A 26,896-nucleotide genomic window follows, 5' to 3' on the forward strand; every position below is an offset into this window, starting at 1 on the left:
TAGGGATCTCTAGCAAAAGTAGAAGATCTGCATTTACAACATTAATATTTCGAGTATTTCAAAGATTTAGCTACCCTTTTTGCCTGTGATTAAAAAAAATCAAAAGTAATCTTTCTGCAAATGAATTTTTCCTCTGGTGAGAAAAAATGCGTTTGTTTCAACAGGGATTCATTAATGTTATTTCTTTTGGTCATTCAACTATAGAAAAATTGAAAAAAGGAGAATTATCGTCTAAAAGCTTATGTAGCACGCCGATTTTTATTTTTTTTCCTGTCCAAGCATATAACGTTTTAGTTTTCTTCTTAAGCATGTTATGTCTTGGGCTGGTCCATTTTGCACACATTCTTTAACATACTCAAAGGCACCGGTTGAAAAACAAAGAGAGAGTAAGGCAAAGATTAGCCCAAATAAGGTTATTCATTGGCCCGTCTACAGATCCAAAAGGACATCGGAATTTTTCTTCACACCTATTTTAAAGTTAATTTTCATCTCTCTCTTTTTTTCTAATTGTCTACGATCTATTTTCTTATTTTATCGACTTCTTTGGTAGTTATTTGTATGTTAAGATTTAATTTATTTTCTTTCAAAAATTATTATATTCATCACCATAATTGCAAACAAATGCAAATATTTTATAGCATTCTTACTCAAACATAATTATTTCCAATAATTACTTGTATTTTATAAATAAAATAAAATACAAATATAAAAAATATAAAAATATATAATTTATTTAAATTTTCACTGCATTTGGTTCCTCAATCTGTCCTTCCATTTAATTAAATCTCTATCTGATATTCTTGTAATTTGTTAATCTATTTGATATTATTGAAAAATAAAACTTATTCTTAAAAAATGTTTATATAACTAATCGTGTTTGTAATGAAAAATTCTCATTATTTTCTCAAGCAAAATAGCTATTCCCCCTCAATTTTTGGGGTTCATTTCTCAAATACTCATTATTTTGATTTACGAGAAACAGTTATAGTGTTTTCAGAAAAAAAAACTATAGAAATTATTATATTTTAAGATATTTTTGCTTTTAAATAAGTTTAATGTTATTTCAGTATTACTAAATGGGTTGATAAGATAAAAAAAAAACTATGTTCGTAATTTAATTAAATAGATGGGAAAAAATAGTATAATTTAAACAGTTTGACACTGTGTAGTAACTGTTATCAAGTAAGCGGATCTTTTAGAAGTCAGATGTTATTTAATTTATCGTTATAAACTTATAGGTACAAAATTTTGGTGGGTAAGGATATTCTTCCAGTGAGTCAACAAATCAATCAAGAAAATCTACATGGATTTTTTTTTTCTCGTTTTAAAATCATAAGTATAAAATTTGGGTGCGTAAGGAATATTCTTCGTACGTAGACAACAAATCAATCAAGAAAATATAGATGGACTGATTTATGAAAATTGTTTCTTATATGATTTTAAGGGACGATTTTAAGTTTTTTTTTTTTTTTTTTACTTTTTAAGTATATTTGAAAGATATGTGTATATATTAAAAATAAATAAAATTAAAAAGAATCATATATAATATTAATTTTCAGTTATTCAAACAAGAGTGAGAAGAGTCATTAATTATACTTGAGGCACAATAGAACAATTGTAATGTTTATTGTGAATATCCTCTGCTATAAAGATTAGTGATTCAAACAATAATTTGAGCGTTAAATAAATAGGATGTTTCAATTTTTCTTTGGTGCTTTGGTAATTACTATTTTGTTCTTGCAAGTTAGTAAACAAAGTATCAAATTAATAGTGTTTGGTTAAAAAATATATATTGGTACGAAAATATATTTGATTGAATCGATAAGGTAAAGGGATGCTGTTTGCTTCATCAAAAAAGGAAAAGCATAGACGGATAATTGATAAAGTCAATAAAGCAAACTTTCTAGAAAGGGGATTAGCTCAACATATGATCATGGACATTCCTAATGATTCATCATACCCTCTCGTGATGTCTGGGGATATTCTAGTTAAATTAATATATATCATCCTGTACTTGATATTATACCTAGAACTTTGTCAATTTGTCCATGTCTTCACAAGAATAAACGATGACATGTTGTTGGCTTGTAGCCTCATCGATGCATCTTCTAAACCATTATGCATTTTATTTCTTTGCCCTTAGCTGCTTGTCAGGTTTCTATCTATGTCTTCTTATATGCATGCTATCGACATAATGGAGACGATGTAGAGCTGTTATGCCAACGTGCGTCAAGATGACGCGATTGATATGATTATTAGATCTAAGACGTATTTGGATAACTAGTTATCTAAATACTTACTCAATAATTTTCTATTATATTCAAATTAATCATCAAGTTTCTTAAAAATATAATTTAATAAGTCATGTTAAAAAATTCATTAAAATAAATTATAAAAAGTATAGACTATTTTTATAAAATCTTCATAATTTTTTCTTAAACTTACTTGTCTATATGCGAATTAGCTTGCAAAAAGAACAATCACGCACTGTCGGCCATTGCTAATGCACACTGCACACTTATGCTTCAAATCTGCCTTATATATATGTTGAAGATCCTTTCTAACGCCCAGTAGAGCTTTTAGTTATCTGTGCTTCGGATTATGCCAGCATTCACCTCACTTACGAATAGTTGTTAAAGTTAGGCAATGATGAGAAATTAGAGATATTGATTAATTCCAACCGAAATGATTATTCCGTTTGAGGGTGAACAATTATGGCTTATCAAAATCTTCATGCTTAGCTAGCTTTTGAAACAAGTGGAGTGTTCACGTCTGAGAAATTGTGTGGGTCTCTGTGACCTTTCCGTCTATGTCATGATGATCTCTAGCATTACCTTTGAGACAGTGACCATATAGCTTAATTAAATTATTAATCGACCTCCTTCCGTAAATCAAACCATTAATTAACATATAAAGCATATGGGATTGCAGTGTCTAAGCTCACTTTTACGTGACATCCATCATTGTAATCATTCCCATAAATTAAAAACCTCATTCTAAAGAGTCCTAGTAAGAAAGCATTTGAATTAACCCAAAAAGAAGAAGATGAAAACCCCTTCATACACACACAAACTTCCTGACATAAAGTAGTAGTAATGTATAACTGGTATCATTGTCTTCTTTTTTTCTCCTCTCTCTCCGAGAAAATGCTTCACCAGCTTGAAGTTGGAGTTTTCTTGATCACACATTTTCCGTTGATGAAGGGAGAAGAGGTTGATTAAGTGATGTTTTGGCATGGCTTGCGGTCCTTATGTTGCTATGCTCCGGAGTGGATGTAATTGCAACTTGTTCCTTTGCAAACTTCTTCTCTTCACTTTTACCCCACAAGACTAGGTAAAGTCCCACAACGATCAACACTGCCCCAATGATCCTATAACATCACAAATTATCATAATCGCATCCACACCCAAAAAATTATCAATCAAATTAGAAGTAACTTTTCTCTTTTAGTAATAAAGAATGTACATTGAAAAAAAGCAAAAGGCAAACAAGATAAAGAAACACAAGACACCGCACCTTCCATTCAACATCCTATGATAAATTTTAAAGCACTTTAAATAACCCTCTGGAACGGGGAATCTTTAAAAGTTGTTCATTCGTATTTCTTAGCCTTTTCTCAGTTGAGTCAGTTGTCACTGAAGGGTCAAACCATGCCTTAGCTCTAGCTTACTTGTTGTTTAATGGGTTTCATTTGTCGTTTTGCAAGTCGTGAACCAAAAGTACCCCTCATCTATTGGATGCTTTTGGTCGTCATTTCGGACTCAATATTATTACTTCTACATATACGTGGACGGTCAAAGTTGTCAAGCACAGAAAAATTATACACCATCATTTTTTCATGCCTTAATTTTTTTTTATATTTTTCATCATATTACTTAATTATCACGTTTTTTCATATCTCTCTTCTTCTTAGATGCTCATGCGCACAAATATACACAGATGAAGATTATATTTTTTTCAAGAGATATTTTCATCAAAATTATTATGCTTAAGAATCTTTTATAATTTTAAATTTTAAATGAATTAGAGATTCTTAAATATATATATATATATATATATACATATAAATATATAATTAATATGCATTTATATTTTAAAAGTGTAGTATACTTTAAATGAATATTAGATTAATAAAATTTAATATTGATAAAAGAATATTAAATTAAATACTTAATTATAATTTATATACTTTGTTTATTCTTAAACTATCTCTATTTTTTTTTCATCATACTACTTGTTACTTTTATTACATTCTCTGCATCTCTATCTTTTTCTTACGATAGGTATTCCTTTCTAAATGTGATTGAACATTTTTCTTAACCTATGTGCTTTAAAAGTTAAAGGAAAAGGCAGATGGCAAATATGAACGAAGGAATTATTTTAAACAACAAAAATCAAGAAAATGAAGAGGAAAAGCAAGCTTGGACACACCCGCCTAAGTAGAACTCTTCGCCTAAAGCAATGGAAGCCATAATAGCGACAACAAGAGTTTGAACAGGTTGATACACGGCAACGAACACAGGACCACCTCTATCGATGCACCATATCTGTACAGCGAAGGCAATTCCGGATGCCACCACTCCCTGCAATGTATATTAAAATTAATACATTAAAATATATACATAAACACTAATACACACACGCACCCACCATTATATTATCTCTCCAGAAATTATTGCATAAATAGTACTCTAGAATAATTCATCATATCACAACTCAAACTCATTAACTCAACTATATAGAATTAAGCTGGAAACGTCAAGTTATGGCTTTCATGAGGAGATTTTTGCATATTAATAATTCTTACGCGCTTTAGATTTTACTCTAAAATTATCGTAATAATATATAGAGTATTATATACTCAAAATTGCAGAGATTTTTCAGGTACTCCTTTTTTTTTTTTTCCTCTTTAAAAGTGAATGTCCAACTAAATATAATTTTATAAAATTATTAAAAAATATTTTTATGAACAAAAAGTCTAAAAATCAATGAATCTTTACTTTTAAAGAAAATAAAAACTTTAAAAGAATTACATCAAACCCTGTCTCAAAGACAAGTAAGTGGAAAATAAAAAAGGACAAACCAATCAATATGGATTACAAGGTTGAGTGAAATATGACAGTACTATTATATGAGTAGTTAGGTAGAAGTTACTGACCGCATAGAAAATAGTGAAAACTTCACTACCAGATTGGAAAATCCAAGCTTGAGAATCTCTTTCAACGATCAAAGCAATGACAAGGAATTGGAGGAGTCCAAAGAAGCATGTATAGGAAGTGACAGAGAGGCGAGCAGGGTACTTCTTGAGGACAGGTGCTTGCAACACAAGCCAACCAGACCAAGACAAGCAATGCCCTATCAGGTAGAGGCAACCAAGGGTCCAGTTCTTGCCCTTTGCATCGCCCAGCGAGAGTGTGCTAAAGTCAAATACTACTTCTTCATTGCTGTTTAGAGGTGGAGTTGGACTATATATTGTTGGACCCTTGTAAAGTGTAATCACCGTTGCCCCAGCCACACAGAATACCGTTCCTGCCACCTTTGCTATCCCATCCTTTCTCCTCAGCCGCACTTGCTCTATCCTGAAATTAATTGTAATTGTAATTGTATATAAATAAATATTGTGTATATAAGCATATCCAGATTAATGTTGTGTATTCGTGTGCCTGCTGGGTGCTGGTGCAATAACTTAATTAACAACAATTAATTAATTAATCAAGATTTTAAGGGCTTGCCTCAGTATGGCTGCCATGAGAAATGTAATGGCTGGGACTGAGTTCTGAATGGCTGATGCAAAGGTTGGGGATGTGTTGTCCAAGCCAAGCAAGTAGAAACCTTGGTTGGCTGTAATCCTGTGTGATTGATGCAAAATATTAAGTAAATTTAATCCTTCAACCTTTTTTTAAAAGGAAAACAATGATATAATGTTTCCCTTGAGTTTTTTTTTTTAATTAGTTAATTAAATGTACATGGTGTAACAATTTTACGTACCCGACAAGCGCCAGAAGAAAGAAGTTTAAGAGGAGTTTTAAGGTAAGGGCAGGTCTCTCCTTCCTGGACAAAAGAAAAAAAAAATAATAGACATTGCTGAGAGAGACAGAACATTGATTAAAGACTGTAACTGAAAAGATTTAATTGCAGTATTTTGTGCACTTATGTGTGTATTTGTATATAAGGAAATGGGAATAATTAATATTAAGGAGTTGATTTGTTAGAGGAGCACTAACTTTTCCAAGAAGTAGGCAAAAGGAACGAGAAGAAGAAAAGCAATAATGTTGCGGTAGACTGGGAAAACAAGTTTGCTAATGCCCATGTTAAGGGCAGCTCTTGAGACCACATGGAAGCCAGCATAGCCAAACTGCAGGGCCAACATGGCCGCATGCAGCTGAATTCTTTCAGGGATGGAGCACCACATTCTCTCAGAAGAGGCTGAGCCTGAATCAGCCATTGAACAACAAGAACTAGTATTACCTAACCGAATAATTGAGGTCTAGCTAGATGCTAGTCTTGGTTAGTATTAAAGTGGTGAAGAGGAGGTGCAAGAGTGAGGATATAAATATAGAGTTCGAGGGAGTGGGGAAGAGTAGTAGAGTATTGAAGCAATTGAATAGGTGTGACCCCACAATCACCCTAAAAAGGCGTTATGTCAACTGTTGGTAGCCTTCAAATGTTTTTGGTTGTCTCCCACATTCTTTGCTATTCCACCCTCCTTCGCTGACAAGACAATCCCCACCGCACTTTGATTATAATTTAACTTATAAAATTGTAAAAAAAATAAATCAAGCTATAGAGAGTGATCATCAGGTTGTTGTCAGGTGTGTGTTTGAGCGAGCCAGAAATTAAAGAATGATAAAACATTATACGGTTTTTCTAACTCATGAATTTAATGATATACGATAAAATTTTATTTATGTATAATAAGTTTTGATTGAAAGTAACAATATTATAAAATTTAATATATTAATATGCAGTTTATAAATAAAAAAAAGTACCATTTTTTTTTATTTATTAACGTGAATAATAAAACTGTATATTATACCGTGTAATTAACCTGGTTTGGCTTTGACACCATGCCAATAATGATGATAGTTGAGCAATGGCCGAGCCGCCATTGATAGATAGCGCGCACGAGTGGAGTGGTGGATGCCCCATGCGCTCTCATCCCCATGAAAGCCTTTACCCCACCACACTCCCCCACCCTGCACTCCTCTACTGCCTCTTTTTCCTATTCAATTATTATAAGTTATTACAGAGTATAACATAAATATGCTGTTATTTTTGTATACGATGACTAGTCTCTAAAATATACTATAGTTTTCTGCTACCTTCTTTTTCTTGTACTCACTTTAAAAATTTCACAAAGCCGTACCATGTATATATATATGCAGCTATGATGAAATGGATTCAAATGTAGTGTTCCCACTCAGGTTCCCACTCCCCAAAGTTAGCATAATATGCGGATTGGTTGCTGGAATGAACCTCTTCGCTTTTACCAGACACAATGCCCCCTCCTAACCCTTTTAAAATGCGACCACCTTTCAAACTTTTAAAGGGTAAGCCTAGATGGGATTTACGGTAAATCTTTAATTTTGTTGGAAATTTAAGGTGTGAGTGACGACATTTTACGTTAGTTAGGAAGAGAGAAGTGATGTTAGTGATGAAAAATAATAGCAATACAATTCTAAACACGTATCTTTAATATATTCTTTATTATTATTTAAATTTTACAATATTATAAACAATAACTAGATAATTTAACAATTCTCATAGATTTTTAATTGATAGTAAAAAAAGTGCACGTCTTAAAGAAACCACTGTTAACTTTAGATATAAGTTGTGGTGGCAAGTACTTGTTGTGATGTTTTGCTTAGTTCATAGAAGAAGATTTGCCTAATTTTGGACTCTCGTTTGACCACCTTACACCAATTGATCTTTTGAAACAAATAAATAAATAAAAAATATATACGTATCTGACAACCATGCTTTACTACTAATTGCATTATATGAGAAAAGCTGAGTGGAGGAAATTAAGATGAAGGGGAACAGTGGGTCTGACCCGGCCTGCATGAACCGGTCGGTACCACCCTGACCAAGCCAGTTGGGGGTCTTAATTACGTTTCCACGAACTTCCTCTCCTTTTGCCTTGCATAAGTACACACCTGACAGCTAAACTTCAGATTTTGTGTGCACGAGAGAATCTTCACATCACCTCCTTCACCATTTCCTTTCACTCCTCTCTGCCACCAATTTCCACCATATTCTCTTCCTCAACTCAATGGACATTAAAATTATTATTATATATTATTATTATTTGCATGCCTGCGAGTCTCTAAAGAAATTTATAATACAAATTTTATTTTTTCAATAAAAATTATGCTATAAATCTTTGTATGATATAAATTTAACAAATAAATATTTAATTAAATTATTTATTATTTGTTCCAACACTGCCTTAAGCAATCTCACTTTAGCTGTGGTTGTGGATAACCATTATTGAGTTGCGCTATTACTTTAGTGCAATGTGCAATATTAGTAGAGAAGCGGCGTTTTGAACATGATCCCATTTTCATTGTTCACTTTGTTCCTTTTTTTTCAAAAAAATATATATGAAAGAAGAAATTAATTAAGGACGGGTTCGGCTTTTACCTTTGGTTTGGTGTTATTTTTTTTTCTGTTCAAATATATAGTACTAAATAATATTTATATGATTTTGATGTATCATCAATATAAAAAAAATTAACAATGATACTTATTAATATAATAATACATAATTAAATGACAATTTAAAAAAATTATATTGACATATTCTAGTTAAATTCTATTTATATATCTTTTCTATAAGATGAGAGTTGAAACTCTCCATGTCTCTTTTTCTAGTCCTTTTGGAGTGGTACTTAGAAATAATGTTGTGGAATTAAAGCTCATATGCATGAAACTAGCAGGGATTCACAGCATAAAAGAAAAACTAGAAACAATGCAAAAGTGTAACTTGCAAGGATTGATTTGTAAAGAGTGACGCCAACACTACATGTGCACTGAGTACAAGTGGCAAATTAATTAGCAGTAACTGTTGTGGTCCAAATCCGTACCACCCGACTATTCTATAATTTTTGTAGGCCAATTCGATGCTTTGCAAGGTTGGTAGGTGCCACCATAGGTGTGGCATATCACAACTTAAAAAAAAAAATGAATGAACGAAAAGAGAGAAGGAGTGAATTAAACATTTAATACTGTATAACTTCTAAATTTAGGAAAATGTTGCTGCTAATTAATGAAGGAAACAATCGACAATAAGTGAAAGAGAAAGAGCTAGAGATAAAAATAAAATAACATATATATAATAATAAATGATTGATAAAAAATGAGAGACATAAAAAAACTAAAAACAAAAGTGGAAATATATAAAAATTATTAATTGAGTGCTTAAAAAAAGCAATTTTAATAAATAATTGATAAGGGATACTTAATCGAACTTAGAAAGGAAATTTTTATCAATGAGTCACAAATAACTTTGAGTAAACTTAGACATTGCACTTAATTTAAAAGTTTTAAAATTATTAAATTAGGAATTATTGTTACTTAAATTTTTTTATCTTTATTTAACGTGAGACTTCTTTATTAATACTTTGTCTTAACACCAATAATAATAATAATAATCATTCGCATCCAACTAAAGAATATTAGTTCACTCCAAAATGTATATCCCTCAAAACACATGCTAAGAAGTGGTAAGACTTTAAAGAAGAAAATGTCTAACTTCGTTTCTGGGTTCAATATGGAGATTTATTGCGGGAAGTACTTGAATGAATTAAGAGTCGCATTCTTAAAAATTAATCTCAATCAACATAAAATAAGCCTAAAAGTACCGTTGGTTTTTTCATGCAAATCCAAGGTATTCTTTAATCCAACTAGTACAAATTTATTCATTCGAAAGATAAGACTATATAAACGAGCTTTATCTTTTTAATAAATTACATTTTATACACGTAATCAAGAAACAAACATATTTAAGCAACCAGCTAAAAAAGTACCTTAATTTGACTACTCAATGAAAATAATATAAGCATATTAATGTATTAGTACTATTTTTATATATATAAAAAAAACGACGATATGACATTTTAGAACCATGTAACAATTCAACTTTTTTTTTTCAATTTTTACAATGAAGAATAAAATAATTGTTAATTATAGGCGCGATGCAATTAATTACATGCAACTATTTATACAAGTGGGGAGTTAAATGGGTATTTAGATAATCATTAATCAAGCGCAATTGCGCAAAACACAAATATGTATAATTGCTCATTCTTATTTTTTTCCTAGTGAATTGCTTGGTTCATGCCAATTTAATAGTGAGATATAAACGTGTTGTCTACTGTTACGATGGTCTTGCTTAATTACTATTAGTGCAAAGCATTTGTATGAATTTTCTGCTGGAGTCATCGTACAATGATTTCAATTTTTTAGGGACTAAGGATCTAATGGTATTTCCAAGAATCTAAGGAAAATTTTGAAAAATCAACAAATGTATTCGACCTTTTTTCAGGTAAAATGGCACCCTCAGTTCACCTTGGTTTTTACTCATGTCAAAGTGTTAGCATTTTTCTTTTCACTTATTTTTTATTAAGGTTAAATTGTAAATAATTTAGTTAACAAATAACATCATACTTTTTAAATACACTTAAACTTTTACTATTTGACAATTATCTAGTGAATTGTTTTCTGAACCTAACTCAAAATATGTTATATCACGGAGTGAAGACAACTTCATAATTTCCTCTAATCATAACTGCCGATATTGCGCCAATTTTAAAAATAAATCTATCTCCTTTTATTGTTTTTTTAGTAAATTAAATAGGCGACATATTTGACAAACATTTGAAAGTTAAACACCTTATAATTGCCAAAGTTAAAACAGCATAGCGTCATTTTTATTTTTTTTTCCTCCCAATAGTCTTGTGTTCTCTTTCCTGTTTTATACTGTCTTAAGGGTCCCTCTATTTTTTCTTTTTAAAAAATTATGCTTTCATTTTTCTAGTTTGAATTATATAAAATTTAGTCTTTTAATTTTTTTGAGTCAATAAAAAATGTCTATTTTTAAGATTATGAAAATTTGATTCTTTTGTCAATTTTTCATCTAGAGCCCATAAATAATTAATTTCTATTTAAATATTTAAGAATTTGTAATAAAATAACTTTAAAGGTTTAGAAATTGAAAATTTAGTAAAAAATTATATATGATATGAAATTGTATATGAAAAATTTGTAGTGCTATTAAGTAAAAATGAGAAATTAAATGCTTTAAATAATTACAAAAAATGACGAGAAAACTCCGTTTGCTTAATTTTATATATAAAGAGATATAATTGACATTAAAAGTATTAAGAGATCAAATTTTCAAATAAATCAAATTAAATGGAAAAAGTGGAATTGAGTAAAAATAATAATGAAAATTAATTAAGGTTAGCTTTCTTTATAAGGCAGATAGTTTATGCCAACTTAATAATGAAAGTGGTGCAGCATGCAGTGAATTAATATGAATTATTAGCACATAATAATAATGTTATATGAAACGCATAATATCCTCCAACTGTGAATTGTTGGTTGGTTGAAGAAGTTTGTATGATACAATGCTAAACGAACGATGATTAAAATGTTGAAAAAAAGGGAATCGAGAATGGAATCAAATCAATTACCAGTTGAATTAATCGGAGGGACGCTATTCCTCCCCATGCCCGAACCTGATGTTGAAAGGTGTGAGTTTTGACACAACGAGAACCAAACTTGATGTGCTTTCCACGGTTGCATTCATTGCTTAGTTCCCACTAATTAGCATGTGCACTTTTATCTTTGTCATATTGGTCACTTATGTTAAGTCATCTTCAATATTAGTTCTGGTAGGGATTATATCTCATTTGCATGCAAAGTTGAGCCTCTTGGATCTTCGATATTACACCTTACTAGCTTCATGCTTTTGATTGGGTAGACATGAGTCAATCACAGACTGACACTGGGTATCTCTCATTCAGACCTCAGTGGTGCGTGGTAGGTCAATAATGCTTGAGTGAAAATATTATCTTTCCAAAGGAATGGTTCGCATTAGTAACTTGGGATATGTATACTTCATAAAAATCAATAATGCCAAATCCTTGTGATGTTTATTTTTTGTGGTAGATGCAATAAAGAGATGGCACAAACATTGAACCTTTGTAGGTGGATAGAGATTTGAAAGGGAATGCCCAGCAGAAAAGCCTAAAAGAAAACCTCAATTGTAATATTTTAGCAAAGGTTCTGCGTCAATCACTTTGATCGTATTGATATTAGAGTTATAGAGTAGTATGTTCCTTGTCATGGATTGATATATCTATGTGAATCGATGGATAGATTTAGTTATTGGAAATATTTTTTTTAACACCTAGAGAAAATATTTTTAGGTGCTTCCTTTAAAGATATATTTTTCATGTACATATAAAATATAATTATATATAATATTATATACAGTATAATTTTTAATAGTTTAGGCATTGAAACCCTTTATTTATAGGTGAAAGCAAAACTTTTAGCTTTGGAAACCCATCAACCAAAGATAGTTTAAAGTTACGCTAAAAGTTAAAATAATAAAAATTATATATATATATATATATATATAAGAGACATTTTAAGTCAGAAGTGTAAGGTGAAAAACATTAATAATAATTATTAAAAAAAGTAAATAATAAAGTAGTAATATTAAATTTAAATTTTTTATTTTTTATTTTAATTTAATGATGATTATTAATGTATTTCACTTTTTATAATAACAAATATATATATATATAATTGAAGAGTTAGATTTTAGCCAAGCCCAAACTCTAAAGTGGCCATCTTTTGTCTTTTTATTAAAACCCATTGTATTTCACGTTTTCTGAGCCTTTTTTTTTTGAAGGGAAAGTTTTAAAAGTAAAAATTATAATAATTGATTTTTTTTAAAATTTAGAAAAAATATATGCTTTTAAAATTAAGAAATTATCTTTTAAAATTTTTCAAAATTTATTTGAATCAATGAGGAACATTGTGTGTCTAAGTGAAATTGATTTGACAAACATTAATGATATTATTAGTATTTCTTGCAAATAGATTATTTTAAAATATTTACAATACAATAATATTAAAATAATTTACAATAGTTTATTTTTATTATTGAATAATAAATATTTTGATGAAGACTATATTAACTTTTGTTGGTAAAAAAGTTTAAAATTTGATTTTAATATAACATTCATATATAAAGTGTATAGTTTTAATTATTTAAGAGCAAATTAAAACTATAAAAGATGAAATGTACAGAGTTGAAATTGTATAAGCTTTTTATGCAAAATAAATATTATTATAAAGTGATAAATTATATTTCAATAAAATTTTAAAATTTATTTACATAATTTATGTATAAATTAAAAGAGTATTTGTTGTTATAATAATAATAACAACAGCAACTTATATCATTAATCAAATATCTAATTTTGTATTCAAATAGCAATCTTTTTGAAAAATGAAGTCAAGTTGTGAGAGTTCGCAACGAAACCTTACCAACCGGTTTCCATTTTTTGGAGTTTGGATTGCACATATCTCTCCTCCTGCTTGTATGCTTTGGCTCAGCTGGTTAGAAATAAATGAAGGTAATATTTGATATTTTCAATTATTTGATACTTTTATGAAAGTAACATGAAAAATAATATCTTCTACTTTTGATGAAAGATAATATTTTTTTAAAAATATTAATTCTTGAATAAGTAAAAATAATTTTTTTCTCTTTTGATATATATATATAAAAAAATTCATAAAAATTAATTATAAACTGTCAAACATTTTAATGATAATCAATAATAATTAAATCATTTTTAGGAAAGTTAAATAATAAAAAAAACTATAAAATTTCTCAAAATCTTATTAATCCTCATCAAACATGAAACTAGCTAGAGATTTTTGTATGCTTTTTTTCAGATGGACTTGGCTTAAAAGGGTTAGTCCATTCAGGACACTTACACTGATGCATGCATAAAAAAGGACCTATACTACATTCTTTTAGGTGAATCTAATAAGTTTCACACTGTTATTCTTTCTTATAAGTGGATGGTGCATCTCATCAGATAGCACCTCCACGTAAAAACTTGCTACTAAGTTGCGTGTGTAGGAAGACCATAATGTAAAAAGAAAAAACAACATTATGTGATGTGATTTGGTGCTAATTATTTTCAACTTACCCTTTTTGACCATACCATCCTTCGTGATGATTACAGCAGGAGTTGATGTCTCCCATACCAATCTGGACAAAAATCCCTTTTCCAAGTCTTGCCATTTCCTTGTTTATAGTCATTTTACCTTCAATAGTTTGATTCTACTAATAGGGATTAATACCAAACTTCATTCTTGTCACATCAAAATAACTTATTAAATATTTATTAGTTTAAGATATAAACATAATCAATAAGCTTTTAAATATGTCTTATGAAAATAAATATTAAAAATTATTTTGCAACTTATTCTAAAATCTTGTACGGTGATATTTATTTACATATATTTTTTAAAAAATTCAACGTCAATTAAGTGTAGGATCTTATTTTAAATATAATATGATATTAATTTATCCTACTTTTTTATTCTGTTTTAAAATGAACTACTAAAAATTTCACCAATGTGAACTCTTTCACCACTTAAATTAATCAAGGGATCTTTCACAAATTTAGTTTTGCCTAATAGCGTGAAACAGGATACTTGTATCTTTAACACATAACCTTTTTTAGAGACTAATTATTTGTTAAATAATTATTTATTATTTCTTAAATTTTTATCATATTTAATATTTCATATAAAATGTAATTAAATTATGAACCATTGATTTGTGACAGTGTTTGTGGCAGAAGACAAAGCCGTAGGAAAGATTGAGATGGCCAGAAAGACGGTGAAACTAACTAAAATTATATAATTTTGAAGAAAAAATATATTTATTATTTAAAAATAAAAAATAATATTTTTATCAAGATTTTTAAGATTATTAAAATATTAAAATTATTCTTGTGTTATAAAAAATAGTCATCTTTCTCAATTTATGTTGAATTATTAATTTATAAATAATAAATATAATATTATTTTATTCAAATTAAGATATAATTACTTATTATCTAACATTTTATTTTAATAAATATTATATTTTCAAAACACTTTCATCAATTTTTTATTTTATGTATTTTGCAAATTTCAAAATAAAATTATTTAATAAATAGCACATACATGCACACGCATGTAATTTTAGTTATTTAATTTTGTTTTATTCACATAAAATGCATGATTTTGAATATTGATCATAAAAATAATTTTTTTAACTGATTAAAAACAAATAAATTAGTAAATTAATTTTTAATTTTAGTATAAAAATAGCTATCACATTAAAAAATTTAAGATAAAACTATTCATTTTAATATGTATAAATAAATATAAAAAATATTAAATAAAAAATTATTTAATTATTGAAAGATGTATGAAAACTCTTCTCAGCTGATGGAGAGAAAAGAAATTTATTGTATAAAATGATAAATTTACTTATGCACTATCATCTTAAAAATAAAATAAAAATTATTTTATTAAAAAACAATAAAAATAAATAAATTTTATTTATTTTTAGTCTCTTGCTTTCTCTGAAAAAAAATATGTTAAAAATTTTTAACTCAAAATTATTAAAATAAAAATAGAACTGATTATGTAAATTACTGCTAGACGTCAAGACATGTCGAACGGATGACATTAAAATGAGAATGGTAAATTAAAAATATAGTTATAGATTTTCAACAAATTTTTTGATAAAAAATTTGTTTAAAATGTAAATTAATTTAAAATATTTGGAAAACTTCAGTGAAAAATTGATAAATTAATTTGTCAAAAATTTTAAAATATCTTAACCAACTAATTTTGATAAATACTTTTGCTTTAAACTTAAAGCATTTAATTCAAAAAATATTTTTAAATCCTCCAAATTATACAAGACATTTTTTTATGTCACGTTATTTTATGAGAGAAATAATTTTATCATAAATAAATAATAAAATTAAAATATAAAAAATTATATCATTTTTCATGAATAAAATCTCATTATAGTTTATTTAAGATAGAGTTATTTATCCAAAATTAACTTGGATAAACTTATTTTAAAGTTGTAATTTTATAAGTTTTCAAGATATCTGGTAAGTAGAATAAAACGGGCCCATGATGCATAATTAAGTGGCACAAAGTCATGATTTATGAAAGATGAGTACTCTTATCTTGCAATGATATTTATTCATGCATGCAAAGAATGTCTTCAATGGGCAGGGCAGCGCGGGCAGGGACCATTGACAATTGACAATATTGTCACATAACGACAATTCTCCAATCAAAATGTTTCCTTGATCACTGTTTCTATATATCTCTCTCTTCTTTTATTAGGCAAGCCACTTTGGGAATCCACGTTCATGGGAGTGACAAAGTCTTCCATTTTTCATCCTCTTTAAAGAGCCTATGGTGGTGGAAGGGTCCCAAACAAACTGGGACAGCCAACCCACCAACACTCACCATACAAGGTTTACTTGAAAATGATTTTTTGCTTAGTATTGAGGAGATAGTATTGGAATCTTTGAAGCAGGAAAAAGGTTGCTGCGAAAATCTTCAAAGCTGACAAAAAAGATTCCCAGTTGAATTGCACTACGGAATTAAGAAGCATGGTGGGGTGACCAATGGTGCTTCACAAGGGCTATCACCATTCTTCTCATTTGGGTGTTAACATTCAAAACTCCACTTGATGCATGTCCTCTACTTTTAGTGATATATATGCATTCACCAGATGCAACCTAAGGCTGCTAACTAGGCTCAACTAATCTTGGCACGCCAAAACTGCAAACTTGATGATATTAATGACTTCTATATGAGCATATAAATCAATTGACGGGAAATTGTCCTATCTTAATCAAATATCTTGAATTTGAATAAAAGAACTGCAATTGTACTAAAAATTTATTGAAAACATTATATTTTCACTTAGTTTTACCTGACTCGGTCTAAATTAATCAAATTTCTAATATGATATTTAACTACAAGTGTTCCAAAACACATGCAAGAGAGATAGGTTTGTATTGCCTCAATTTTATAAGAGTAAAATATCATAATTATTTACCTAGAACTTTTTGTTTCAACCGTTTAGATAATTTTAGGAAGCAAACATGTGCAAATACAATCAACTGAAAACATGTATTGATTCTGCTTAATTGATGAAATAAAATAAAGAAATTTTGGGAAACATACTACTACAATACGACATACTAACTTTACCATGTTTATTTTTAACCTTTGACTTATGTGTGCATGTTTAAAATTGAATTCTTTGTCCATGCTTGACAAATAATTTCACACAATTCTAATTGTAAGAAACAAAGTATAAACATTTTGTGAAATTACAGTTATGGATTTTGAAATCTTGTGGCATGCATTTATATTTTGCATGAAACGGACCAGAACTTATATAAAATAAACAAAGAGATTCAAAAATAAAAAATTTGATTAGGCCATTTTTTGTTATTTTATGTTTTATTTGTTATTGTAATTTAAAAAATATTTTAATAAAACAAAAAAAAAATATTTTTAATCTTATTTTTCAGCTAGAAAAACAAAAATTAAGCTAAAAGTATAAAAAAAATGATATTTTGGAATTGTTAAAAATATAACAATTAGAATGATGAAATTGCATGAACATGATAGGTGAGGAAAACAAGCACAGATGATGGATGGATGTTGCTTCTTCCCTTTTTGGGTCATGAGTGTGGGTGCTTCTTAATAGGAAATATATAAAATGCTATATAACCATATGTCTAACATAGATACACAATTGACCAAAAAAAAATAAAATACGTACATACTACACACATATATAATTAAAAAAAGGTTATTTAACAAGATAAATACAAAATTTTATTAAATAATAAAAAATCAAAATTATTGCTAAGAATTTTCTTTACAAATATACATGTCATTATAATGGGAGTCTAACTCCATGCAGTGAAAGTTGAGAAAGGGATATTTAATCCTTATCGCGTAGAAATCATTTCATGGATACTGGCTACTACAAGTACTTATTACTCCCATCAAATTTTCAACCAATCCTTAAATGGTTATGTGCATTGATGCATGTTTTCCTTCTCATATTTAGAATATTCTCTGCCTTTCTTGTGCAACCAAATTGCACAGTTGTATAGCAGAACAAAATAACTTTATTTTAATCATATAATAGCTGTATCATTCCAAACAAACACGAGGCAAATACATTTCTAATCAACAATTCATCACCTAAAACCGTTTAAGGTTAAATTTGTACAGATGTAGCATGAAATTCATCGGAATTTCCGAACTGGTGAAAAGATTTGAAACTACTTTCATCATTTATATAAAAAAAAAAAATCATACGAAACTAAGCCACAAATTTTATTTGCTCTTGGAGCAGAATTTTTTTTATTTTTTATTGTTTTGCAAAGAAAAGGAAATTATGTGGGTGCAGATATATTCAATAGTCACGAAAGACAAACAAGGAGAGGAGCATCATATAAATAGGCCTTAGGCCTTCAGAACAAAATAGCTCTATGTACAGGGTGCCGAGATATTCTATGCGTAACAAGGCAACATATAATTAATTTTCAGCTAACTGATATTCCTCTTGAATGTACACAACTGCATCTTTAATAATTTAATCGGTAAAATATAATGAAAAACTGAGTATTCTTCACAGTTCCAAATACATACTTTGCTAGTCATTTTGTTGTCAAATGATCCTTCCCTTCCATCAACCTATTTAACAACCTTCTCAACAAAGAGAAAGCGTCTGAATTTCAACTATTTTGGGAGCGCTTGCGGAGTTAGGGTAATAGAAAGTAAATAGCAAAGCAATTATTCAGCGCTTGTATCTTCAACAGATTTCTTGTACTCAGGCTTCAGTTCGTAAGTTCCTTGATTGGCCCCTCTTTTATTGTATACACACAGTTCGTTCAGGATCTCTTTCAAGAATTGCTGCAAAAGAAAGGGGGCGGAGATAACCATGCTAGGAAGTGAAAAAAAATGCTAGAAAAAAAAAAATCACCCCCCCCCCCCCCCCCACAATGCACCCGCCCACAAAAATAACAACCGTAGAAAAACATACCGCAGGTTGATCAGTCTCTTGGACAAGCTGTTTCAAGGCCCAATTAGGCTGCCTTTCAAATAGCTTGAACATTATATCCTCCAGCTCACCTCGGTCTCTTCTTGTTCTCTTTGTATCAGATTGCTTAACTGGCTGTGTCTTCTTCTTGTCCTGTGAGTTTCATAAGAATAAGAAAAAACCTCAGAATTATTCTACGCATACACACATTAGAGGGATCCAACTTTCTCCTTGGAACAAACATCATTCATCTTAAATGAATTTTCATCAAGATTATATTCCCATGAATTTATGATTGTATCATCTCATGGATAGTGCTAACGACTCTGGCTATTATATCACAAAATTATGAAGTCACGATATTTTACATTAATCATTGATGTAAAACTTCCACACTGGCATGAAATTTCACACAAGCAAAAGCAGCAGATGAAGAATCAATTAGAAGCATGTGAGCAACTTGTCCACAAGATCATATATTTTATATAGAAAAAGGTACCTTGGAGTTGGATGAAATTAGACCAATCATTCCAGGCATTGGCCTCATTAGAACTCCACGATCATTATCAATAACCTTCCAGTTGAATCAACGGAACCAAGAATCAATTATGTAATCATCAACATAAAGCAAGAAATATTAAGGGATAATTAAATAGAAAACATAAAAAACTACCTGAATCTGTCGATTTTTTATCATAGATTTGTTTGTCCTCTCACGGCAGAGTTTACCATACTCTTCAATGTTTTCACCATGGGGCTTCATATCAAACTTATGTTCTACTTTCCCTTCCATTGCAACCTTGCCACCTAAAGTAAATATAAAAGTTGTTACCAATCTCAAGGCAGCTAAGCTTCATCATGATAACCAGGAAAGAAAACTCTTAAGTACACAAGTATTATTCATTCATTTTAAATCATTAAATATATCAAAATTCACAGTTATCACTTGTAACAACTAACATCGTGATAAAGCAAATTATTTAGACCAAAGAAACTTAATGGTCCTGGCACTTCTCATCCTAAATCACTCATTTAATCAAGCCAAACAACTTCCAATAAACATAATAGATGCTAATTACTCAAAAAGTACTCTAAACTTAATACATATTCATACGTCATATGTCAAAGATACATTCATCATCATATCTTCAAATCACATTAAGCCACAATTATGTCATGCAAAATAGCTTTTTAAAAAAAATAAAAAAATTGCCCCTTATATGTCATAATTGATTGCAGCAGTTAACAAGATTCTATTTCCTCTCCTCTGTTATTCAAATTGCAAAACAGAGGTTGGAACTGTAAGGAGATAATGATGTCAATTTACTCATGATTCAGTGGGAATGGTGATCTTGATCACACTCATTGACTCACTTTGGTCAGATCAAGGTAGGATTGTCAAGCAAGATTGTTTAAGCGATGGAATTGCCTACCTCTTAACAATTAACAGTCTACTGAGTTGCCATTTAAGTGGTGGATCAAATCCATTGTGGGGGGGGGGATGGAGGTGTTGTTGGGGGGTTTATACCTAGACCCAGCTAAACCCGACTGTCTTGTTCAACCTTGTCTCTCCATCTCTGTATTGTGATTCAAACTTTGCCTCAGGTCCATCTTCAATCTTGACTTCTAACTGACAACTGCACGATGGCATGCGGCTGACAACTGGGTGTGATTCCTTGCTGGATTTTTTTTCTATATTTTGACAAACACCCTTTGAATCACAAGTTCTGTTTTTTCCTCTCCTAATCCCAGGTAGGACCTCACTTTAGACTCCCTTCGACAGTCCCCCAACCCCCAAAAAAAATAGAAGGGGAGGGGGGAAAGATAGCAATGTCTTTACATATTATAAATTAAGCTGTCTAGATGCTTTTAGATTGAAAAATAAATGACAAAAGATATAAGACAAAACAAAAGCTGTCTGTGGGTGGACTTGTATTAGAAGCAAGGTTATCAAATCAGGATTCAAAATTGCGAATCAGATAGCCTATTTTCCAAATTGCAAATCAAACCGTGTAGTGATTCATAAGATTTAAACTCAATAATAAAAAAATAACATATATAGCTAACAAGTTAGAACTTATGTTAAAAAGCTAAAAAACTATAGAACATAAATTTATTAGGAGCATTTTAACCTTTTAAGGGGACTAGTGGCAAAGCTAACAATTTGTGTTGCGAGAATGCTTGAAGAAAGAACTTAATATGAAAAGAAAGCAAATTGATTAAATATTTTCACCCAGATTTGACAAAAATGAAGAACCACAGCGAATAAGAAAAATGGTATGCACTTGTGTGACAAAATGAAAGTAATTTTTGGATAATTTATAGAAATTAAAAATACTTCAAACTTTGAACGACTAGTTAATTAAAAAGCATCAATATTTATCTCTAAAATCTTGCCAAATTATTATATACATTAGGTGAAGGGGGTGGACCCTCCCTCTTAATCTCCAATCTTGATAATTACAAAAAAAAAAACAATACATCACTAACATAAATAATTTCATAACCATCAAAACAAATACAGATGTATCATGCTCTAGCTAATAAAATAGAAATTACTATTGATGACCAGTTAAAAATAGAAATTAAAAGATAAAATAAGCATTCTATTGTCTAAAAGAGTTTATATATCTAATAATAGTAGTTAATAGCACACTGTAGCGGCGCAGCTAGCCTCCATGTTGCAGGGCAATTGTCATGTCACAGCAATTGCGGGGGTTCACGGCCAGAACAGGGAGAAGTTTGCATGTGCAATCACGCAAAATTGGGAAAGCAAGAAACCCTATTCTGAATTTTCTAAAATGCAGCGTTTTAACCCTATATATATATATATATATATATATATCAATTTCATCTTCCCCACACTCACAAAAAGTCGAGGCCTCAACATAGCATTTTCTCCCCTCTTCACCAGCTCACCTATTCCATTTCATCGGAGAAATTAGCTTTACTGGCGTCTCTTCTTTGTTTCTGTTCACCAGATTAATTAGCTTTTCTGGCGTCTCCTCTTTGTTTCTATTCACCGGATTAATTAGTTTTTCCAGCATCTCATTTGTTTTTTTTGTTCACTGATCACGCTTACTTCAAGCTATGTTTTGTTTGCTAGAGGAGATAAAGCTCTGTTTTTTTTTTCACTGATAACTCTTATATATTTGTTCACTGACAACTATGTATCTAATATGGATGCATCATGCTCTAGCTCCAATAGTGAATAATTTAGATATTAGTAATTACTATTGCAAGATAAAAACTAAAACGGACATTAAGCTGAGATTACAATTCTCACCTTGGCTTGCCTCGGAGAAGACGCACATAGGAACAAAGTCTTTAAACATATTCAAAGAATAAGTTTTTGGCATATTCACAGCTTCAGAGCCAGCCATTTCCATTGTAAACTGACATAATTATGAATCCGTTATAAAATCAATGACTATCTCACGTCAACACAAGCAAAAGAAAGTAATCAGAAGCACTTATCTATACGGCAACAATTCTATAAGCTATTTTCATTCCTCTTGCACAGTCAATAAATTCCAATTGGACAATAGTACACAACATTACATAATAAGAAATCATTAAAATATGGAATTGATTTGCTTTAAAAAACACTTCTCTTATCATGGAACTCATTATTGACAACAATGAATTGATTTGCAAATCATATTCCATGTATGAAATACCTTAAATAACGCCAATAGCTCACACTGTAGTAGTGTAGAGCAACTATGGGCTGCTACAAAGTTTCAACAGCAAACATTTATTAATAGCAGTTGTAACGGCAACAATCACAACCAAAATTGCAGTCATAGAGCGATACAGAGTGGCTCATAAGAAAAAATCATTTTACCACCAAAATAGCATTAATTTTTACCAGATTTTAGGGGCAAAGTTAAGAATTCCCTCCTGCTTTTCAAAATTAAAAAATATATTCCTAATGGGATGCAGTTCCTAACGCTTATATCTACTGTGCAACACTCGCACTTTTACCAACACCTATCCATCTCATGCAGTATTCTGCCGACACCCATCCTCAAGACTTTTTTCTATCTTGAACTTTGAATCACCTCTGTTTAGAGCTTTTGAACCCTCATTGTCCTCTGTTCTTTTCTCAATGCAACTTCCACCCTTAATATTTTGAGTAATATATTTTATTCTTTGAGCATTTATGTTAAATAGTATAACATATTTAATTTGTATATAATACTTATACATAGCAAACATCATGCTATGTGCTATTATTCTATCACAGCGTTTTATGGGGTCAATTGCTATACGACATTAATAACTATGAATAATTTACTTTATTACCCTTTCATAGGATAATTAAAATAGGAAAATTAATAAGGAAAAAATTGTCAACTCTTATAATTAAAATCAAAGTTGCAAATATATAGTAAGTGAGGGGAATACTTGGATTCATAATGGATTATAGACTTGCCTCCGGACCAAGTACAGAAGCCAAACCATAATTGTGTCATACCTAAAACATTTTTACCCTCCTCAACAAACATGCATCCTTCACCATTCTTCACCCACAAAAACCTTCACCTCATCCCCAAAAAAATGTCTCCCACTCAATCACACACAAATTATTTCATACTCCCTCTCTCATTTTTTTTCTTCGTGGCCACTCTAATCTGGTGCCCAAGGCAAATACAACCTGTACACAGACGAACCGGTTTGCAGTTCTCAGGGGAAACCAACGACTCTGGTAAGACTGGCACACACAAGTATGTCTAAAAGATTTGAATAAAGAAACAAACAAATTCCCATTCTACGACCTTCCAAATAAAATCACTATAAAAAAAATTGCTGTTCCAAGCACATGTTAGGTCAAACATACCGTACGAAAAAATAAACTAGCAGTAAGAGAGCAGATTGATAAAATCTTAACGAGCGATGATGTCGGTCTAAATAGCATGGAAGTAAATGAAGAAGAAAGGAAGTTAGGGTTGAAGCGTAAACCTGAACAGCAGAGGGATCGTCTTCGGGGTGAAGAGGATCGAGGGAGAGAACAACCTTAGCCAGAGGTTGAGAAGGAGGATGAGTCTGCCATGACTTAGCCACCACCAAAGGACACTTCATCAGCCACACCGATCTCTCTGCTTTCGAAGTCTCCAAGTTAGAGCTGCTACCTCCACCGTAACCGTTCTCCTCGTCCATCTCTCTCTCTCTCACACACACACACACTGCGCTCGTGTCTGAAAGTGAAAACACCCTTCGCCCCAAGTCAATTTTATTTGACTTCGTTTCCACTTTCTCCAAATAAAATTCCTCTCTGGGCCTAAACAAGATAGATACCCAATATTGAAACCATGTGTGTCGGCCCAAAAGTTTGGCAATGTTTTATTTTTTTCAATAACAATAATGTACTAATAGTGAGATTGTAACAATACAGTAGAAAAACATTCAATGTCAATGACATAATATTTATATTAAAAATATGAAAATTTTACATTAAATGAAAATACGTCTAATATTCTTTTTTGAATAAATTACGAGTCTTTTCTTGCATCAAGTATTTCATGTTTTATATATTTTTCTTTTAAAAATTATTATTTAAATTTGTATGCTTCTTTTTATTAATATTTATAAGTACAATTCAAATATATTACTAACTAAGCATACAAAAAATATTAATTTTTGAAATATTTTTATTGATTATCACAAGACCTTAGCCCTCTTTATGAATATTACTAGTGTAAACAAAAATTGCGTATCACTATGAAACATACAAAAATAAATAAATAAATATTTCTCAAATATTATTTTTCATTAACAAAAAAAAGGCTGTGAAAATAAATTATGTCTATGTACATTTTTTATTTTTTAAGTGATAATTACATATAGGAAAAAAAAACACTGTGATCTCTATAACTATTTGTTTGAAAATTACAAAAACTATGAAACAAATCCTTATTTTAGTTGTTATTAATTTGTTAAGAACTGCTTAGAATCTGAATACAATCATAAACCACCCAATGTCAACAGAGTGAATGTGGTTTGTATGGCTTTCTGGTTGACTACACTGTGGATAGAATAAAAAGAGAGTATATTAATTTAAAAACATATCATGACCTTAATCTACTATAATTAAACAACGGGAACAAGCTTTTCTAACTTTTTGTTTGGTTTGGAGCGTTGGAGTGGAGTAAAATCCTTTTGATTCAAATATTGTTGTTGTAAAAGTGAAAGGTTTGCAGAAAAAGGAAAATATTTAATTGAATCCCAACTTAAGTAGTTATCTACTAAATTATTGGCATAGTGATGTTCATAAATTGAAACTTTTTGTAAAGGAAAAAATTTTTGAAACAAAGTTTTTTTACATCCACATTCAATCAGTTTGGTTATAGATTCAAATTTATTCGAAATCAATTTTTATTCTTTCTTTTAGAAAGCAGAAAATAAAATTTGAAATATACAATGATATATAAGGTATAGGTAAAATTAGTTTTTTTTTTCTCCAAGAGTTAAATTTAATTTAATTTTTTAACTTTATTTTGATTCATTTTATTTTTTCAATTTTTATAAATATTTTAAATGAGTCATTTTCTATTAATATTTTTTATTAAATGTACTATTTTATATTATTTATCATCTTTTTTCTTATATATGTGCATTGTCGATTATTTGTTTTTTATTTTTTTGTTTTCTCAAGTTTGTACAATAGTTATGTAAGTTAAATCTCTTAACAACTGCTATTTATTTATTTATTAAATTTTCTCTAACTGAAGCAACAAATGATACCACAGAGTGTGTGATGATATTTATATGAAATATATATTTTCTTTTAGTTATATTGAAGTAACAAAACTACTTAAAGTTTTAATAAATATATATATATATATATATATATATATATATATTGTTACATTTTGCACTATTTAATTAAGAATATTTATTGTAATTTAATTTTTCTTTTTAGTTAGATGATAGATGAAGGTTACGTAACTCCAAAAGTTTATGACATAACTTACAGTGTTACTCTCACAAAGGAAATGCTAACTAATTTGAAAGAAAATGTAGTGTTCAATTTACACAAATATTTTGATTTTAAATGACAAAATACAATACTTAATTTATTTATCATGTCTAAAGCCATGGCTAATATTATCCCTTAGCACTTGTTGTCAAAAAGTTTGATTTAGAAGTAATATAAGGAGAACAAAAATTACAGATTTGAGAAAAAAAAAATGATAAACAATGTATAAATTTGAGTAGAATGGGACAGTTAATTATGCAAAATAATTCACGTAACAGAACAAGATTAAAAAAAATCATATTTTTAAACAAAAACTAACTTTTTTGAAATGTTTATAAAATTTAGAGAATCAAAATAAATGAAAATAAAATCAAATTTAATCCTCAACTTAAAACGTGAAAATAGTAATTTTGACTAAAATGTATTTAGTAATATTTTTAAAGCATCTTAAACTAAAAAATATAAATTAATATCTTTTTGAAATGATTAAAAAATTACAAGATATAAAACAAAAAAATTATTTATTCTATCATTATCTATCATAAAAAAATTAAAAAAGTTGTTTGAGAAGAAAAAAATAGAAACAAAAATTTCACTTAAAATTAATAAATTTTATAAATAATAAAATTAAATTATTATATTAACATAAAATTAATATATCTATTATTATATATAAATATTTTAATTTAAATTTTAAATATACCTTCTCATTTCTATTAAAAACTCTT

The 26,896-nt window shown here is 29.4% G+C and overlaps 2 protein-coding genes across 3 annotated transcripts; both read right to left on the reverse strand.

Moving 5' to 3' along the window:
• Positions 1 to 3,132: 3,132 nt before the first annotated feature.
• LOC113864320 (protein WALLS ARE THIN 1-like) lies at positions 3,133 to 6,533 on the reverse strand. The gene is made up of 6 exons (XM_027497912.1): positions 6,225 to 6,533; positions 5,989 to 6,051; positions 5,733 to 5,849; positions 5,159 to 5,579; positions 4,432 to 4,583; positions 3,133 to 3,370 (listed from the first exon to the last, which is right to left on the reverse strand). The coding sequence occupies exons 1-6, from the start codon at positions 6,443 to 6,445 to the stop codon at positions 3,181 to 3,183; spliced, it is 1,164 nt and encodes a 387-aa protein (XP_027353713.1). The 5' UTR covers positions 6,446 to 6,533; the 3' UTR covers positions 3,133 to 3,180.
• Positions 6,534 to 18,576: 12,043 nt separating this feature from the next.
• Positions 18,577 to 24,389, reverse strand: LOC113865337 (transcription initiation factor IIF subunit beta). Of its 2 annotated transcripts, none has more exons than XM_027499811.1 (6): positions 24,152 to 24,389; positions 22,473 to 22,581; positions 19,860 to 19,993; positions 19,686 to 19,760; positions 19,190 to 19,339; positions 18,577 to 19,059 (listed from the first exon to the last, which is right to left on the reverse strand). In XM_027499811.1, the coding sequence occupies exons 1-6, from the start codon at positions 24,347 to 24,349 to the stop codon at positions 18,940 to 18,942; spliced, it is 786 nt and encodes a 261-aa protein (XP_027355612.1). In that variant the 5' UTR covers positions 24,350 to 24,389; the 3' UTR covers positions 18,577 to 18,939. The 2 variants fall into 2 exon arrangements, with proteins under 2 accessions (XP_027355612.1, XP_027355613.1); XM_027499812.1 differs by having other exon boundaries at positions 18,608 to 19,059; positions 19,190 to 19,330; positions 24,158 to 24,387.
• Between the last annotated feature and the right edge of the window lie 2,507 nt (positions 24,390 to 26,896).

This window comes from Abrus precatorius, unplaced genomic scaffold (assembly GCF_003935025.1).
Source record: "Abrus precatorius isolate BTA unplaced genomic scaffold, Abrus_2018 Scaffold4, whole genome shotgun sequence".
Taxonomy (NCBI): Eukaryota; Viridiplantae; Streptophyta; class Magnoliopsida; order Fabales; family Fabaceae; genus Abrus; species Abrus precatorius.

Coding starts and splice junctions, on each gene's coding strand:
- LOC113864320 (XM_027497912.1), bottom strand. CDS start 6,445: ATGGCTGATTCAGGCTCAGCCTCTTCTGAGAGAATGTGGTGCTCCATC. Junction 6,052..6,224: donor TTTGCCTACTTCTTGGAAAA/GTTAGTGCTCCT, acceptor TCTTTTGTCCAG/GAAGGAGAGACCTGCCCTTA. Junction 3,371..4,431: donor GAAGAGTTCTACTTAGGCGG/GTGTGTCCAAGC, acceptor GTGATGTTATAG/GATCATTGGGGCAGTGTTGA.
- LOC113865337 (XM_027499811.1), bottom strand. CDS start 24,349: ATGGACGAGGAGAACGGTTACGGTGGAGGTAGCAGCTCTAACTTGGAG. Junction 19,761..19,859: donor TAAAAAATCGACAGATTCAG/GTAGTTTTTTAT, acceptor TTCAACTGGAAG/GTTATTGATAATGATCGTGG. Junction 19,060..19,189: donor AAGAGACTGATCAACCTGCG/GTATGTTTTTCT, acceptor TTTCTTTTGCAG/CAATTCTTGAAAGAGATCCT.